This window comes from Ascaphus truei, chromosome 7 (assembly GCF_040206685.1).
Source record: "Ascaphus truei isolate aAscTru1 chromosome 7, aAscTru1.hap1, whole genome shotgun sequence".
In the NCBI taxonomy this organism is placed as follows: Eukaryota; Metazoa; Chordata; class Amphibia; order Anura; family Ascaphidae; genus Ascaphus; species Ascaphus truei.
In genome coordinates this window covers 84,560,479-84,576,771 of record NC_134489.1, presented here as the reverse complement: position 1 = coordinate 84,576,771, position 16,293 = coordinate 84,560,479, and the positions used below count along the sequence as shown (strand labels likewise).

General features: G+C 41.7%; 1 protein-coding gene across 5 annotated transcripts in view; it reads left to right on the top strand.

Moving 5' to 3' along the window:
* Window positions 1-16,293, top strand: part of TANC1 (tetratricopeptide repeat, ankyrin repeat and coiled-coil containing 1) — a 149,367-nt gene that overhangs the window by 96,289 nt on the left and 36,785 nt on the right. For all 5 annotated transcript variants that reach the window (XM_075609307.1, XM_075609308.1, XM_075609306.1 and 2 more), the window contains 8 exons: window positions 1,157-1,411; window positions 5,361-5,486; window positions 7,175-7,456; window positions 8,420-8,577; window positions 10,109-10,340; window positions 12,180-12,346; window positions 13,541-14,148; window positions 14,884-14,992. In XM_075609307.1, the coding sequence (XP_075465422.1) occupies window positions 1,157-1,411; window positions 5,361-5,486; window positions 7,175-7,456; window positions 8,420-8,577; window positions 10,109-10,340; window positions 12,180-12,346; window positions 13,541-14,148; window positions 14,884-14,992 (1,937 nt within the window). The remainder of the gene's footprint in view (window positions 1-1,156; window positions 1,412-5,360; window positions 5,487-7,174; window positions 7,457-8,419; window positions 8,578-10,108; window positions 10,341-12,179; window positions 12,347-13,540; window positions 14,149-14,883; window positions 14,993-16,293) is intronic.

The following is a 16,293-nucleotide window of genomic DNA, read 5'->3' as shown; positions in this document are numbered from 1 at the left end:
ATTTTGCACATGTAAGCAATATTTTAAGGTCGTAAAAATTGTTAGTGTCCGTGATATAAGAAGCACTGAAAGGTAAGAGCTGTGCTTTTTCTTTCTTTGCAGAATGTTTTTAGGGCACTGAAGCTTATTTTGAAATGAAGTTTATGTGAGAACTTGCAATGCATTAGCAAGTGGAAAATATATTTCATCATCTTGCACTTGGTACTGTGGCAACATGCATTGCAAATAATAAAGAAAAGAAAACACAATGGCGTTGCAAATACAATTGTGTTCATACAGTACTTCCTTAAATGTGTGCATATTTAAAGTTGACATCAAACATGTTATTGCACAACAAACTCAATATATAGAGATCTAGAGGGTTATTCATTAAACTTCCATAGTGCTGATCAGAGCATTATCACATGGACACTCTCACTAACTCTGGGAGTTTACTGTATATGTGCTTGTGCTCTCGATCGGCATGATCACTGTTTAATGAATAACCCCCCATAGTTTCACTGGGGACATCCCCATCTGACAATCTACAACGTTTCTTGTCCTCCTGCTTAGAACCTTTCTTAGATAGAATATGCAGCAGTTACTTTTAGCATTGGATAAAGCTTCATTGGGCACACAGACTGTTTTTATAGGGGGCACTCAGAAGCAATAGGATAGGAATGTGATTTGCTCAGGGCCAAGCCGTGTGCAAGAGGAGCTTGTAGGAATCAAACCCAGGTCTGACTTTAAGCACATATATTCTAAACGACTGTCCCACTTGCTTCATGCATGTGCATGTAAAAGCCACAGCATCAATTGTATTTATTTACATTGCTGCAATCTGGGGCTGGTCCTATCACTGTGGAGGAGGAAGACCTGTTTCTTGAGTCTCAGGAAGAAGTGCTTCACTCACTCGGTAGCGATTTCATCAGTCCCTGATTGCAGGTATAAAATCAAGTCACAGCATAGACTGAAACTTAAATGTACAGCATTGGACTCCTACTGCTGCTGCTTAAGTTTCTTTGTGAGTGACCGAAAGATAAATCCCTCCGCCATGAAGCATTTTCCAAAATGAAAAAACGGAATGGGATTACAAGCTATTGCAAAATAGCCGACACAGGATTATCGACTTTTGAATGGTTTTGTTTAAAGTGTGTATCGTATTTGAACTTTTCAGCAACAATCACAAGTTCCTCCGAAAACGATGACCGCAGCGGTTCTAGTTTGGAATGGAGCAAGGACGGAAGTTTAAGGGCGGGAGGCCACCAAGGTACGATTCATGAACGGAGAACAGATAACTGCTCACCGGTGGTGGAGGAGGAAATGTGCGGCACAGGAGAGCCAAAAACTGACGTCCTTGTTGGAGAAGGCCCTATTCCATACACGCAGAACACAAGCTCCCTGGTGATGCAGCGACCCAACTCGGTTGCAGGTAATACAAAAATAATACTATAACAGTGGGGGGGGGTTGACCATGAATATTTCATTTCAACTAGAAAATAATTCAGAGCAAGGTTATTGTGAGCAACTCCTTGTGTTTCAATGTTGCTAACACACTTCAGATAAGTGAGGCACTTGTCTTTCTTTTCTTTCATTCTTTACTTTAAAAGGAAAGGAACAAAGTTTTAAAGTTCTACACCCCACCGTGTGACTTTTTTGTTTGTTTGTTTTTGCAATGTGAAGTCGAAAGACCTAACTCTTTAAGGTAGAAAGAATCCAGAATATGAAATGCATATCTTTCCTGGTGTTGGGGGCTAATTAAGATTATTGCCCATTACGTGGAAGGAATTGCTTTGGCAGTTCCAAAGTTGTGGTGATCAGGACTGAATGCTAAAGCAGTGGTGCCTGTTTTGAAGAGGTAAAAAATTAAATAATTGACTTCTTGTATTTCTTCAAGACGGCAAATTATTAGAGAATGGCGGGAATGATCAGAGGGAAAAAGGTAAAAGTTGTGAAAAGTCTAAAATTGGTTCAATGCTGCGTTATTGTTTTTAAACTCGCTTTTTTTTTTTTTTAAAGTGGCAGAGTAAGTAGCGGTATCGGGCAAAAGCAGGACAATTGTGGGGGGAAATTCTGCACTGTATGTATCAAAGAAAAGAATCCCATTGAAACCAATAGCATTTGTTTTTTGATGGATCTGAAACATGTTGTTTTGCCACAGAATTGCACCACTCTTGCCTTGTACTGTACATAATACCCATGTGTTCTTTTAATCATGCCCAACCAACATTAAAAAGTTCACGTTACAATAACTAATTTACGACTTTATTCTATATTGTCTGAAGTGGGCCATTCAGGCTGTTTTCGGATTCAAATCCCTGTAGAAGTCAATGGACGCTTCAGACCATATAGCGCAAGGCCTAATCTGTCTACAAATAATGTTTTGGCTTATATCACTGCTAACATCTATTCCATTTTATATTAGAGTATACATAGCTAAATCCTTTTCTAAAGATATTACTACTGTTATACCTCAGGCACAGGTAGATGAAGCGTCTCATGGGGGGTGCAGGGAGCTGGCATTGATTTCTTTATTTTTTTTAAACCAGGGATTCTCACTTCAAAGACTAGCACTAGGCCAGTTCTTCCTTTATATTTATCTATTTGCGAATAAACCCTAGACTTTTCCATTCTTCGTCAATTCAAGCCGTTCATCTTTGAGATCCCCGGGCCCCTCAAATACATAGCAGTAAACCTCTGCAGTAAAGAGGTTACCCTTTTAATGAGGACTTCGTTTTTTTCTGGCCTGCATGCTGCTGGCTGTTCGTTGTAACAGGTTGTAGGGGATGACATGCGTACTCCCTATAAAATGCTTCGTGTCACGGCTCCGTTTTTAATCTTGACACTGCACTGTGATAGAGGGAACCGCACAGTTTGAACATACCCCTTCTCGCGCATTCCTTCTGGGTGAGCCGGCATCACATGGCTGCAGTGTCTGCCTCGGGGAGGGACAGAGCGATGGGAATTGAGTAGGTGTTTGTTTTCTCTATGACTTGCTGACTTTGAATAACATTAATGGACGTCACTCCTTTACTAAACTTCTGTGCAGTTTGTGTAAGGGAGGAAATATGATTGAGCTGTTCAGGCCCTCCAGCGGGGAAGGAGTTTAAATTATAGAGGTGGGTACAATATGAATTTCAAAGGCCTCATTATACATAGACACAGTTTATCCATATATCAATCAGAAATTGATTAGTTGCCTTTCTGCTATGTTATTAGATGGTATTTCTTCCTCCCATAGATTATTTCTGCGTTTGTTTTTAAAAATGATATATTTATGCTATAAAGTGCACTTTTGAGCACATTCTGGTTTCTCAGGCAGGTCCCCCACCTTGCCCTACCTCACAATCACGCAGCATACTGTGTGTCCACTGCAGCCAGGGATTCTGGGTAATGACGGGCAAATTTGCACTCTTAGTGCGTCACATTGTGCTGCTTATCCACTTCACCATGGATTCCTTTCAAGCTTATATCTGCTGTATAACAGAGCTTTTAAAGGTGCAACCCCACATAGACTGGTCATTTGCTGCTTTCTGGCATAAGGACTGGCTTCCCTAAAGTAATCTAGCCATGGTAAGAGAAAAAGGGTTGGCTCCTTCCTTTTAATTAAATTAATTACACGTTTGAATGTTTTTGGTGTCTCTGAATGGGGAAGTGTTTGTAAGTGTAGTATTTTCTTTACCCGTATCCCCCCCCACCCTGTCATTATTAGAGAGCCAATAAAGTTGTGGGGAGGGAGGACTCTGGCTTAACACCCACTTCTGGAACACACCCTGACATCACACACACAAAATAATTTAAAATACATCCTTATCCGTGTAAAACATGTCACTGGAATTTGTTCACTTTGGTCCTAGGAGGCATTGCCCTTAAAATGTTAGGTGAGCCGCCTGAGATGCGTGAATGGGCTCATAAGTGTTCTTTATTATTGCCGAACACTGTACAGGGGAAGGTTTTTGTGACTTTTCTACTCGCCATTATTTGTTGATCAACTATGAAGGCCGTATGGTCAGGGCTATATGACGGTAAAATAATGAATTGCTGTGTACCCATCCCCTATCTTACTCCATTTACTTCCGTACACTTGTTTTATTTAAATAAAACGCTACAAAAAATAATACAAAGTTAAATGTCTACTAAATGTCTATAGAATGGTCTTTAACTGTCCTAAGGTAGTGCAACTATAAACTTCTGTTCGCCACTACAAGCATCCACTTTTCTGGACATTTTTCTTTGTCTACAATATTGCACCAACAATCTCTTCCAATGTGAAATGAATAATCTTAAAACGTTCTGGAATAAACAGTCTTCCTCTGTTTACATTGCTGTTATACTCCGAAAATGCTGCCAAGAAAATGCATCTTTCTCGACAGATGTATTTTGTAAAGCTTTGGAAATGTAGGATAAATAAAAAATTTGCCCTAAAGTCATTTGAGTCTTGAGAATGAAAGCGTTCACAGGCTGTTAAAATGCAGGATACTGCAGGGCACAATAAAAAAAATAAAAAAGCTAATCTTATTGCTGCACTGATGAAGGGGATTTGTCTGTGCAGAACATCTTGGACTATTGATTTTCCTCTTATGTTTTGGTGGTTTTGCCTGAAATAAGAAGGCTGTTTCTCTTAATGGTTGTATACATTTTCGCATGTGTATTTGAGCGCCAAAACATGAACACTTTTTGTTCATGCATCATCTTTTTACGATGAGGTGAGTAGTACAAATTCCATTACTCAGGGGCTAATTCAATGAAGACAAAAGTACCTCCTTGGGCTGATTTCGGTCAAAAATTCCCCTTGACGTTACTAGGATTTTTTGTCTTAAACCCCCCGAACGACTGCTTCGTTCTTTATTGAAAGCATGGCATTGAGGGCCCATATTGAACTAAATGTGGCCATCACCACTTGGCCCAACTACTCAAGCCATTGAAGACCATCCATTGCTAGACAAAGCAATGGGATGCAGGCTTACTATTTTCCATAGATACACACTGGGGGACCGTGGGGTCAGATGGCCAAGAGCCGGGTTACATACCTATTCACCTATATCAAATTAACCAAACAAGCAACACTTCTGCTTTTCTGAAGAAAAAACAACGCTTTTATAAGATGTTTATCTTTTATACAAGTTTACGTCTCGGAGTTAGTAGGGAAACACCCGAAATTATCTTCAGATGTTCTTTGTTTGACTTGATTCTGATGCTGATGATCCATTAATGTTGCAAGGTTTATAATATCTTAGAATCTTTACTGTAGTGTAACATTTGTCTTAGATTGCTTTGTAACATAGATAAATGCATGCTCTGCAGGTACCCAGTGTATTTCTTATAGCAATCTGCTGACTAAATGGTTTACATTTTTTTATTTTTTATTATTGTTATTCCAGCGACAAGTTCAACAAAACTGGAAGACTTAAGCTATTTAGACGCACAGCGAAATGCTCCTTTGCGAACCTCAATCAGAATGCCCTGGCATCACACTGCAGGAACAAGAGTGCAACAAGAGATCAAAGGTGCTCAATTGTGTTTTGTTTTTTTAGCAATGTGTAATAGATGTGTATTTGATTCAGACATATCCTATGGATAATTTGAGCAGCTAGGGGTAAAAAGCTGACATTGCAAGTGGTTAGAACAGGTGTTCCCAACTCCCGTCCTCCATACCCCCCAACAGACGAGTCTTCGACTGAGCCACTGATTGTGCCACCTGTGCTGAAGTGGGAATATCCTGAAAACATGACCTGCTGGTGGGTCTTGACTGCTGGAGTTGAGAACCCCTGGGTTAGAAGTTGACACTTAAAGTCCTTGTATAAGGCAGCACGTTGCTGTAGCATGTATTACTCATATTTTGCAAGCAGATGTCTTTGTAGTGCAAGAGCATAACAATGAATACCTGGTAATGTATTCTAAAGCTATTAAAGCGATTACATTAAAAGGGAAAATGTAACAGCTGCACGTCATCTTGTTAAGTTCATTAAAAAAAACTGGAGTGGTTGACCTACAAGATTATGCATGAAAGCATTAGAGCTATTGAAAACCTCAGAACATAGTCATCCTGTTGTAATAAATTATTTGATCATAAGTACTGCATTGCAATGTAGTCACCTGCGCACTGACAATGTAACATGCCCACAAATATCCTTTTTTTGTAATATTTTAATTCTTGCTTTAAAAAAAAGCTATAAACTAAGCTATACTGTATATCTAACGTACACATTGCTCCAAGAATCATTACAGTATCATTATTATTAATTTTTAATAAATAGGGGTATTGAGCTAATCTGCTTGCATATGTCCCAGATTCCGCCCTAATGGAAGGACGCGGTGACCGCACTCTGTTATGAGACCCTTCTCCTTGTCATTCCAGAACTGCAGTAGCCAGTTCCCAGCTTTTGAAACCTTAAATATGGCTTATTTATTTATTAGACTCCAGGAATACCCCTAAATGAGGAAAGCCCTACCAGCCCAGGCTCCCCTCTGCACCGTCCCTTAGTTTCACTTCAATCTTTTTGTGTCTTGGGGAGGAGTACACAGCCCACTGGCCGTCTCCTTGCTGACGAGCTAGTTGATTGTAGCGGGTTTTCCTTTCCACACCAGCGGAACCTTGATCCTTGCTAATTTTTACACGTGTTATTTTGCACGTGTTATCCTGACATCCTGTCATTATGCATTGGCTCTCCTGCGAGGAAGTTGGGGCGGGTGGGGGGCATTTTAACCTTCTGAAACGTGTCAAAATAATAATTGAAATGGCTCGAGAAACCGCCTTCCACCTTCCCGCCGCGCACTCAGAGAAAGGGAAACACGAGGCGCTCTGATTGCTGCGTTAAAATCAGTATTTCACTTGAAGGGAAAAGTGCTGGAAAATGTAAAACCTTGAAATGCAAAAAAATAAATAAATATTGACTGAATAAGTGTGAATTCACATAAGATGCCTCTCTTCTAACTCACCATAAGAAAATATCAGCACACACCTTGCTTCTGTTGGGCCTGTGATTGCACCCCTGCTGTGTGAGCTTTTCAGAACTACATCTCATCTTCGTGTTTGATTTTATTTTGGGGACTATAATAACTATACTTTTTCACTCGCGCGGCAGAAGGTCCAGGATCTCATTGAAAAAAAGTCAAAGCAGTGCTGGACCCTCGTGCACTCAAGGGGTTAACAATTTGTTCTGCCATAACAATTTCTTTTGTATCCCCTTTGCAGCACGTTTTGTCCCTTATAAGCCGCAGGACATTCTGCTGAAGCCCCTACTGTTTGAGGTGCCGAGCATAACAACAGACTCAGTATTCATTGGAAGGGGCTGGCTCTTTCAGGAGATCGAGGAAAAGATGAGGAGCGCCGAGCTGCCCGAGAACCGGGGAACCGCGATCGTTGGGAACGTCGGATTCGGAAAGACGGCAATCATCTCGAAACTTGTAGCGCTTAGTTGCCACGGAATACGCATGCGGCAAATCGCTTCAAGCAGTCCCACGTCTTCACCCAAAAGTATGTTTGACTGATCAATTGTAGAATGGGGCTTGGCGCTGGGGGGGCTCGAACTCAAGTCCTCAATACCCACCAACAGGTCAGGTTTTCAGGATAACTCTGCTTCGGCACAGGTGGTTCAGTGGAAGACTGAGCCACTTATTGAGCCACCTGTGCTGAAGCTGGTATAACATTATTAACTCTGATCTGTTTGGGGGTCTTGAGGACTGGAGTTGAGCACCCTGACTTAGAGCATGACTTTTTTTAGTCAACATAGTTTTCCAATGTTTTCCCTTGCTGTAAATCTAAGGCCCTATTTGGGCCTAGGCCAGACGTGTTTTATTTCTTCACCTTCTCAAGCATTTCTTTTCAAATTCCTTTATTGTGTCTGTTCCACCAACACATCTGCTGGCAGGCTGTACCGTGTATCCACCTTCATTTCTCCGGTTTCCTCTGTTTTTAAAGTATGACCCTTGCTCGTTTACATTTTTTTTTGTGCCTTTCGATATATTTAAATCATATTACCGCACTTCCCTTTTCCAACTTCCTTAAAGAGAGCGCATGATGTGGCTGCAGACAGATTTTTATGGCTCACGCGAGTGTCCTTTTTATAGGCCAGTCCTGTGTGGGTTTTTTTTTTTATTCTGCTGGAGCTGTTCCTGTGGTTAGTCATGAGGTACCGGGCTGCAGGAATCCTTCCTACAGGGTTGCAACACCTGCCACTGCCAGGAAAAGAAATCTAGTGCTGCAAATAAACAAGAATCTCTATGGAAACTCTATCTCATTGCCAGAAGAGAAGCCACACGTACTTCATTTTGTCTTTATTGTATGGGCAATTTTGTTTGGTTGGACTTCTAGTTTCATAGTTGTAAATAGCAACAGCGCTTCCAATCTAATCCATGGGTAATGTATACACACATCTGCTCTCCCCATACGTGTGTCAGTTGTGTGCAGAACACATGCTTATGTTCTGATTTATTACAGGCATTGACCACACTCAGGATATCCCACTCTCTCAGACCTCTCCTGTCAGTCTTACTATGTGCGGCTCGAACAGCGTGAGCATGAAAACTTTGGGTTGCCGCGGGACTCCTGAACATCAAAAGCTGATGGACGACTCTGTGAAGCACCTCGCCTCCAAGGTAACATTGCATTGTACAGCACGTTTGTTTTTCCTTAGGCCGAGTCCATGGTGACTGCAGCCGTGCGGAGGCGCGCTGAGGCTAAGCGAATGCTTTCCCTGGCCTTAGTTCGCGCGCCGTCCGGGGGGGGCGGGCCAGTGACATCACGGAGCTGGTTCGCCCTCATTGGGCGAACCGCTCAAGTGACCAGCCCTGCGCTCCCATGAGCGCTCAAACTAAAAATTTGATAAGACCTACGCTTGCGGAAGCGAGCGCGAGCCCCTGCTAAAGCCGCTCTCATTGCGGCTGCAGGGGCTCACTGCCGAGCGTAAGCGCGCCTCAGCACGGGTCAGCGCCTAAGCACTGACCATGCCCGAGGCCTTAGAGCTAGCTTTTGAGATCTGTTAAAAAATAAGACTTGTGTCTTTAAAATGGAAAGCTTGAATTCCATATACTTGCAACTCTTGCACAGTGCATTGCGGGTCTGTGCATTGTGTAGGCCCTAATGAAGAGGTGGGCAACTCCAGTTCTCAAGAGCCACCAACAGGTCAGGTTTTCAGGACATCCCTGCTTCAGCTCAATCTGTCTTCGACTGAGCCACCTGTGCTGAAGAAGGGAAAACCTGACCTGTTGGTGCCCCTTGAGGACTGGAGTTGCCCACCCCTGCCCTAATGGTTAAAACCGATCCCTTTTTAACGATTGTAAATGAGATCGCCAGCTAATTCATTGTTAATCATTTTTGTAAGTTTCACTTTCAAACTACAGTATCTGTGCTTCTTTTCTAACGTTTGTAAATGAAAGGTGAGGAAGCAGTGAGGGAGCCTGGCAGATAATGTGCTGGTCTCCAAAGTGTAGTTACTCAATCTCAGGAAATAGAAAAATTACTATCAAGTACAAAAATAGCATCAGGGAACTTACCTTGCGTCTGTTCTGCTGCACTTGTGCCTGAGAGGTCTGGCAGGCTGTACGAGCAGTAAGATGAGTTCCTGAACGCACACATTATAATGGAAAGCCTCACAGTATCGAAGTGCTGTCCACTCTACTTTCTCTGCTTAGTTTTTCAGACTTTGGTGTATCTTTTTTCCTTGACTATAATATCTGAAGCAGCATTGGCCAAAACTTCATTACGTTCTTACACTTAATCTAGAAGTAATTGGGAGGGGGAATAAATAAACATTAATATTGCCCCATTTTTGACGTTGTTGCAAAGAATTCATAGTACCTGCCACTTGTGACTTTCAAATGTTGAATAATGCCTCATTGTACATGTTTTATTCAGCTATGCAGTAGTTATGCCTACTGCCATATTAACACATCTTGAGTAGGTATCCCAGACACACTCACACAGTGACTAGCCTTCATTTGATATGTGTAATTATAAAGTGTCTTTTGTTTCAAAGGTTTGGTGGCAAACCCTTTTCTTCTTATTATTGGTACTCTGGTCCATATTTACTTAGCTGTTCTACTCTGTGAATGGGCGTAAGGTGTCCTATGCAATAGCACTGCTGAGTAAATCTGACCCTATGTGCCCCATCTTGTTCTGTGTTTCCAGGTTGTTGCGTATCACTATTGCCAAGCTGACAACACTTACACTTGTCTGGTCCCGGAGTTTGTGCACAGTATTGCTGCCCTGCTGTGCCGCTCACATCAGCTGACCTCTTACAGGGACCTATTGATCAGAGAACCTCATTTACAGAACATGCTCAGCCTACGATCCTGTGTCCAAGACCCCCTAAGTGCCTTTAGAAGAGGAATTCTGGAACCGCTGGCAAGCCTTCGACGAGGTATGGGTAGAAAAGCACTTCTTCACTAAAGGGGTACTAGATGCATGGAATAGCCTCATAAGAAAGGTGGGGCGGGGGGAATGAACATTGGGAATAAAACTAACGATGATATAAACGCGTGGGACTCACAGAAGGCCAATAGATAGGAGATACTAACTGATGATAACATAGTCAAAGATTGTACCATATGTAGGGAAACTTATTTGTCTAGATGGCCAAATATAATGTATCCAGTTTTGTACTTCTATTGTGGGGCAGCAGGAGCACAGAGAGGGGGTAGAGATCCTGGCTACAAATCCTACTTGCATATGGTAGATACATCCATCCTTGAAGAATTTGTATTTATCTTGCCCAAACCTGGCTGAGCCTCAGATAAAAGAACCTGTTCAGAAGATTATGAGCCCCCCTTTCATGGCGCTTTTGCATTCGCTGTGATGCACAGTGCTCCTATCTTGGATTGGCCGATGGGCATTTCCTGCGCAATACCTCTTAACTGGTTCAGGGGAAATGAGAAACAAATATACAATTGTGACTAATTGCTGCTTTACACTACAGTATATAGACAGTCCCCCCCCCCCCCCCCCCACATTAGATCCGCATGGAATATGTTCTGCATGCCACTGAAGATGCAGTGAATTCTCACTCACTAGGCTAACAGCTGTTGTTTGGTTCAAAGACAAATGAATAATATGTTGGGTGTTGCAGAACCAAAGCATTTGTATTTTTTTATTTTACATAACATGTAGATGGTATGTTTGTTTGCCCTGTTAGGCCGCGCTTATAGTGCCGGCGATGCGACGTCGCCCGAAAACAAATGCATTGTCGCCGCCGTGTGCTCTTATATTAAGGGCGACGTGGCGACGCGATTTTTAGTTGCCGTAATTATTTGATTTTTCAGGGGCTGTCGCCTCATGTGACAGCCCCTGAACCAATCAGGAGCCTGGTCGCCCGCGCCGCCGCCGCAAAGCGAAATACAACTTTTGCTTGCGGCAATGGGTGACGTCACGCGTTGTGTCGCCGGCACTTTATGCGCAGCCTTAGGGATAACAAGTTCCCTCCAAGCTTTCTGGTAAAGAAAATAAACTATAGCTTACCCTGCCCCGCAGAGAGTAGGATGTAAAATAATAATAATAATAATTTATGCAAGGTCATGTTTATACTTTTTATTAATGCATTTGTCTACTTTGGAGTAAGAGAAAATAATGTTTTACATATGTTGGAATATATATATATATATTTGTAAAATATGAAATGATACTAAATGGTTTGTGTGTGTACTGGAGCAGAAAGACATTTTAGGAATTCATACCATCTGCTGATTTAGTGTGTGTGTTGAATTCACAACGTTTGTTTCTTGTCATAAAAAATGCACGAGCGAAAGCAAAAAAAAGGATTTATGCTCATCAGCAAAGTGTGAACCCTATTCACAGAAATGGGGCTATCGCTATGGAGGCAATACCCACGTCCGAGCATATTGCAGAGGATGAGAAGTGATGTAACTTGTGCACCACCTTCTTTCACCGATGTCACGTGAATGGCAGTCAGGACATTGCCCCCCCACATTTTCACTGAAACACTATTATAAGACAAAATAAGCAACGTTAGGTTTCTGCATATGTTGATGAATATGTTTCTAGAAAAGGAATACCCAAGAGGAACAAAACAGGAAACGTGCTCAGCTTTTCATCATGTTAATGGATTGCATTTCTTGCTCCGTTTACATCTAAAAATGTAAATGTGTAATATACATTTCATACCAAGATGTAAGCTAACTACGTAGTGTGGAAAAATGCTGCGCTGGCTTTGTTTAATCTTCTTTTCATTGTGATTTGCACACAGAGCGAAAAATTCCCGAGGAAGAATTAATCATTTTGGTTGATGGTTTAAATGAGGCTGAGTTTCATAAGCCTGATTATGGTGATACGATTGGTTCTTTTATCACCAAAGTCATGTCCTCATTCCCTCCCTGGATAAAGCTGATTATGACTGTGCGGACTAATTTTCAGGTAAACCATGTCTTCCGATTAATTTTACAATCAATACCCCAACACTTCACACCCAAGTCCTAGTGTGAGAAAAAGTCAGAGCTAAGTGATATATTTTCAGGCTGACTATTGAACATGTTGGGACATGTACGTGTGGATATAAACTGTGTTTTTGTTAAACTGGGGTAAGGCTTTTATGCAAGGTAATACAGTATGTGCAAGTCTCCATTAGCTCAGCTATTCATTACTGTCACATTAGGGAAATGGGAACAAATGTTTTAATCCTTTCAGAACAGGGGAGGCGAATAATGTATTGTAGCCTTTTAATTATAAAGGTAAAGTAAATTCTTTACTTCCATCTTACATGGCATAGAGAGGGCTTCTCTTATGTTATTCTAACACAACAGGTTTGCTCCATTTATGTCCCTCCGTATTTAACGTTTATCTATTCTATATCAATCTATTATGACATGTCGGCTTTTTGGCAAACGTTTTGTAGAAATAACCAAAACCGTTGTGCACGTTACGAATTTGGCATTGTTTGGCCATTCACAGCTGGCAAAAAAAAAGTCACAAAGATCTCAAAATCAACCAACTGTGATGTGTTACATAGAGAGGCCCTTAACACCAATTATTTTAATTAAATTGCCAATTTCTCCAACCTTTTTTCTGCAATCTGTGGAATATCTGCATTTGCACACGTGAATCAAAAAGTACACATTTGTAATCCTCGTAATCAACAAAAATAGCCTTTGTTTGAACATTTGCGAAACCCACAAACTTTTGCAAATACACATCTCTAGTTTATAGTACTATCCAGGTAGGGACTACCAGGCGTCCAAAAGTCTCCATCAAAATAATGGTCTAGCGGCAATAATCCAATACTGTCTTCTTGATGCACAAATGTTTCCGTTTAATCTGTAAAATGTGACGGTTCTCCTGGTAATCCTTCTTCACTGGCCAAAATGCCTCTAGAAGTCATTTGGTGACCCTGGTGATTCCATTTCTCTTTCTTGTTTGTCTGCCAGGCACTTTACTACATGCAGTTCGGGGAATGGACACCATTATAAGTCTAAAAGCAGACAGTGGACAAAAACTAAACTGTTTTCTCACACGGCGGATGTTCAGCAAATGAATATTTTATGTAGAAAAAGCAGCTGAAGTTGCTGCTGATAAAATGAGCAATCTAACAAATGTGTGCTCTTTAAATTGCAGGAAATAACAAGCTCACTGCCCTTGTCCAAGATTTCCCTAGATGATTTCCCTGAGAACAAAGACATCTGCAATGACCTGAGTGCCTATGTCCAATACAGATTCAGCAACAGCCAGGAAATCATGAACAATATCTCATTAAATGGGAAAACAGATGCCAACGCCACAAGTAAACTGAGTGACCACTTGATTATGAGAAGCCAAGGTTCCTATCTTTACCTGAAGCTAACGCTGGATCTTATTGAGAGAGGCCACCTCGTCATTAAAAGTTCAAGCTACAAGGTGGTGCCTGTGTCCGTATCTGAGCTTTACTTGCTCCAGTGCAACATGAAGTTCATAACGAATTCCTCATTTGAGAAAGCGCTTCCCGTTTTGAATTTGGCACTGGCATCCTTGCATCCCATGACTGATGAGCACATTTTCCAGGCCATTAATGCTGGTAATGTTTACGGAGAGCAGAGCTGGAAAGACTTCCAGCAGCGAATGGATGTTCTCTCTTGCTTCTTAATTAAACGGAGGGATAAGACTCGTATGTTCTGCCACCCTTCTTTTAGGGAATGGCTTGTCTGGAGAGCTGATGGAGAGAGCACACAGTTCTTATGTGAACCACGGTAAGGACAAGGAGCGTTTACCAACAGTAAAACAACACGAAAGACAAACATTTTAAATGCGCACATGTACAAATAAATGGTTGTAGTACAAAACAATGCAAGTCCCTTGTGCAGCCTTTGATTTGAAAGCATTTAAATCTAAACAAAATAGCATTACAGTATTCACATTTCCATGGCAGCCCCCAAAAGCAAGGTAGCAATATATTAATAAAATGCACAGTCCTTTTAAATATTGTTATGAAGATCAAATGGCCCCAAACATGTGCTGCCAACTCAATTCAGGAATGTTACATATAATTGTATTAAATTATTATTAGTTTACCCATTGTTATCACTTTCTTGATGGACGAGTCAATAACATAGCATATCCCAGATAAGGATTTATAGTGTATGCCTGGACCATCTTAATTACATGGGCACTTCCTCTCCTCTAAGCAGCAGTTTTGCCCCCAGAGACTTTAATGAAAACCCCCCATAGTCTTGTATTACTAACTACAGTGGGAGTGCAGGGTCATTGCAATAAAAGGGTCATTTTTATTCCCTCCTACAACTTCTACCATCTTTATTCTGTAGTGTTTGAGAGTCTTGCTGAGTTGGTGGCCATGTTCTTTGGACAATCAGAATTCATTAAATTGTGTCTTATCCATCTTGGCATTTTTGTTGTTGAGCATTTGGAAGTTTCTGCTGTCTGTTTCTGTAAATCTCCGCTTCATTCCCGTTTCTGCTTTCATTTAGAAGCGGACATGCCCTTCTAGCGTTTATGTTCTCACGGCAAGAAGGGAAGTTAAACCGGCAGCAGACGATGGAGCTTGGACACCATATTCTGAAAGCCCATATTTTCAAGGTACTAATACTGTGGTGTAAAGAGCACTGAACCTCTCTCATTGTCGCCTTATTGGTCTGCGTCGGTTTGCTGTAATAAAAGCATCAATCGGTTCTTATTCTTCCAAAATAAAATATCCAACTTCCGGGTTGGAGTTTCTTTTATCTCCATTATATTGATAACGTTTGGAGACACTAATCGCAATGACATCTAGGTAATGTAACCAGAAGCACATTGCAGAATGGTTTACGTTTTGTGGGCACCCTCCTCATTAGGTCCACACTCGGGTTTCCCAGTTACCCAATCAAGAAGTTCAGCCCCATGCAGAAGAACAACGAATTCTAAAACATTTGCCTTATGGAAACTGGAACTTGTTTGGAAACGAAATTCCACAAATGCAATAAACACAGACATTAAAGGAATTTGAGATGGCTAAAAATAATTATGCCATTGTGTGTCATAGGAGAAAGTTTCATGTAAAATGACATTTGTTTAGCTGTTATTTTTTTTACTGCCTTTCCCAGACATCATTATGTACATTTCCCAGCGGCCAATTCTTTGATTATCAATGATGCTCCCTGATACTTGGAAGCAAAAAATTAAGGCCTCCTTTTCCTGAGGCCTCGGCCAGGGTGGCGCTGAGCGGGCGGGCGCGCTCACGCTGCCCGCTCTGAAACACATCGAGGCAATGAGTGTGGCCAGCGTGAGCAAGCGCCTGCGCATGCTCGGCACTTGGATGCTTGCAGAGCAAGCAAATTTGATTTTTGCCGCTCGCAAGCTCATCACGTGAGCGGTTCGCCCAATGAGGGTGAACCAGCTCCGTGACGTCGTGACCACGCCCCCAGACGAGCACGCACCTAGCCAGCCACGGATCGCCCGGCCGAGCAGGACGCAGCGCACGAGCGCCAGCGTACCCGCTCCCTGCCTGGCCGCAGCCTTAGAGGCATACGAGACGGGGAATCTGACAAAAGATCAATCTGTTGACCAGGGAGTTACGAAATTAGCGTAAAGATAAAAATGTTTAGTATTGTTTTACTGTGATATCTATACATTCTAGAAACTTGGAAGCACTACAGAAGTCAATGACATTAGCATTTTGTACCCGTAGTATTTAGCTGTAGATAAAAAAAAAAACAGAAGTAGTAAAACGCAGACTTCACCAGCGTCCCCTACTTGGCGCATCAACAAAACCGTGCAGACTAGAATTGGCATTTTGCTGTGTAACCGTAAGGAAGAAAAGGGCATTATTTGTCTCCAAGCTAAAATATATGTTTTTACTAAATACACTGTATGGCAATATAGGAAGTTGTGAGACAAGAGTA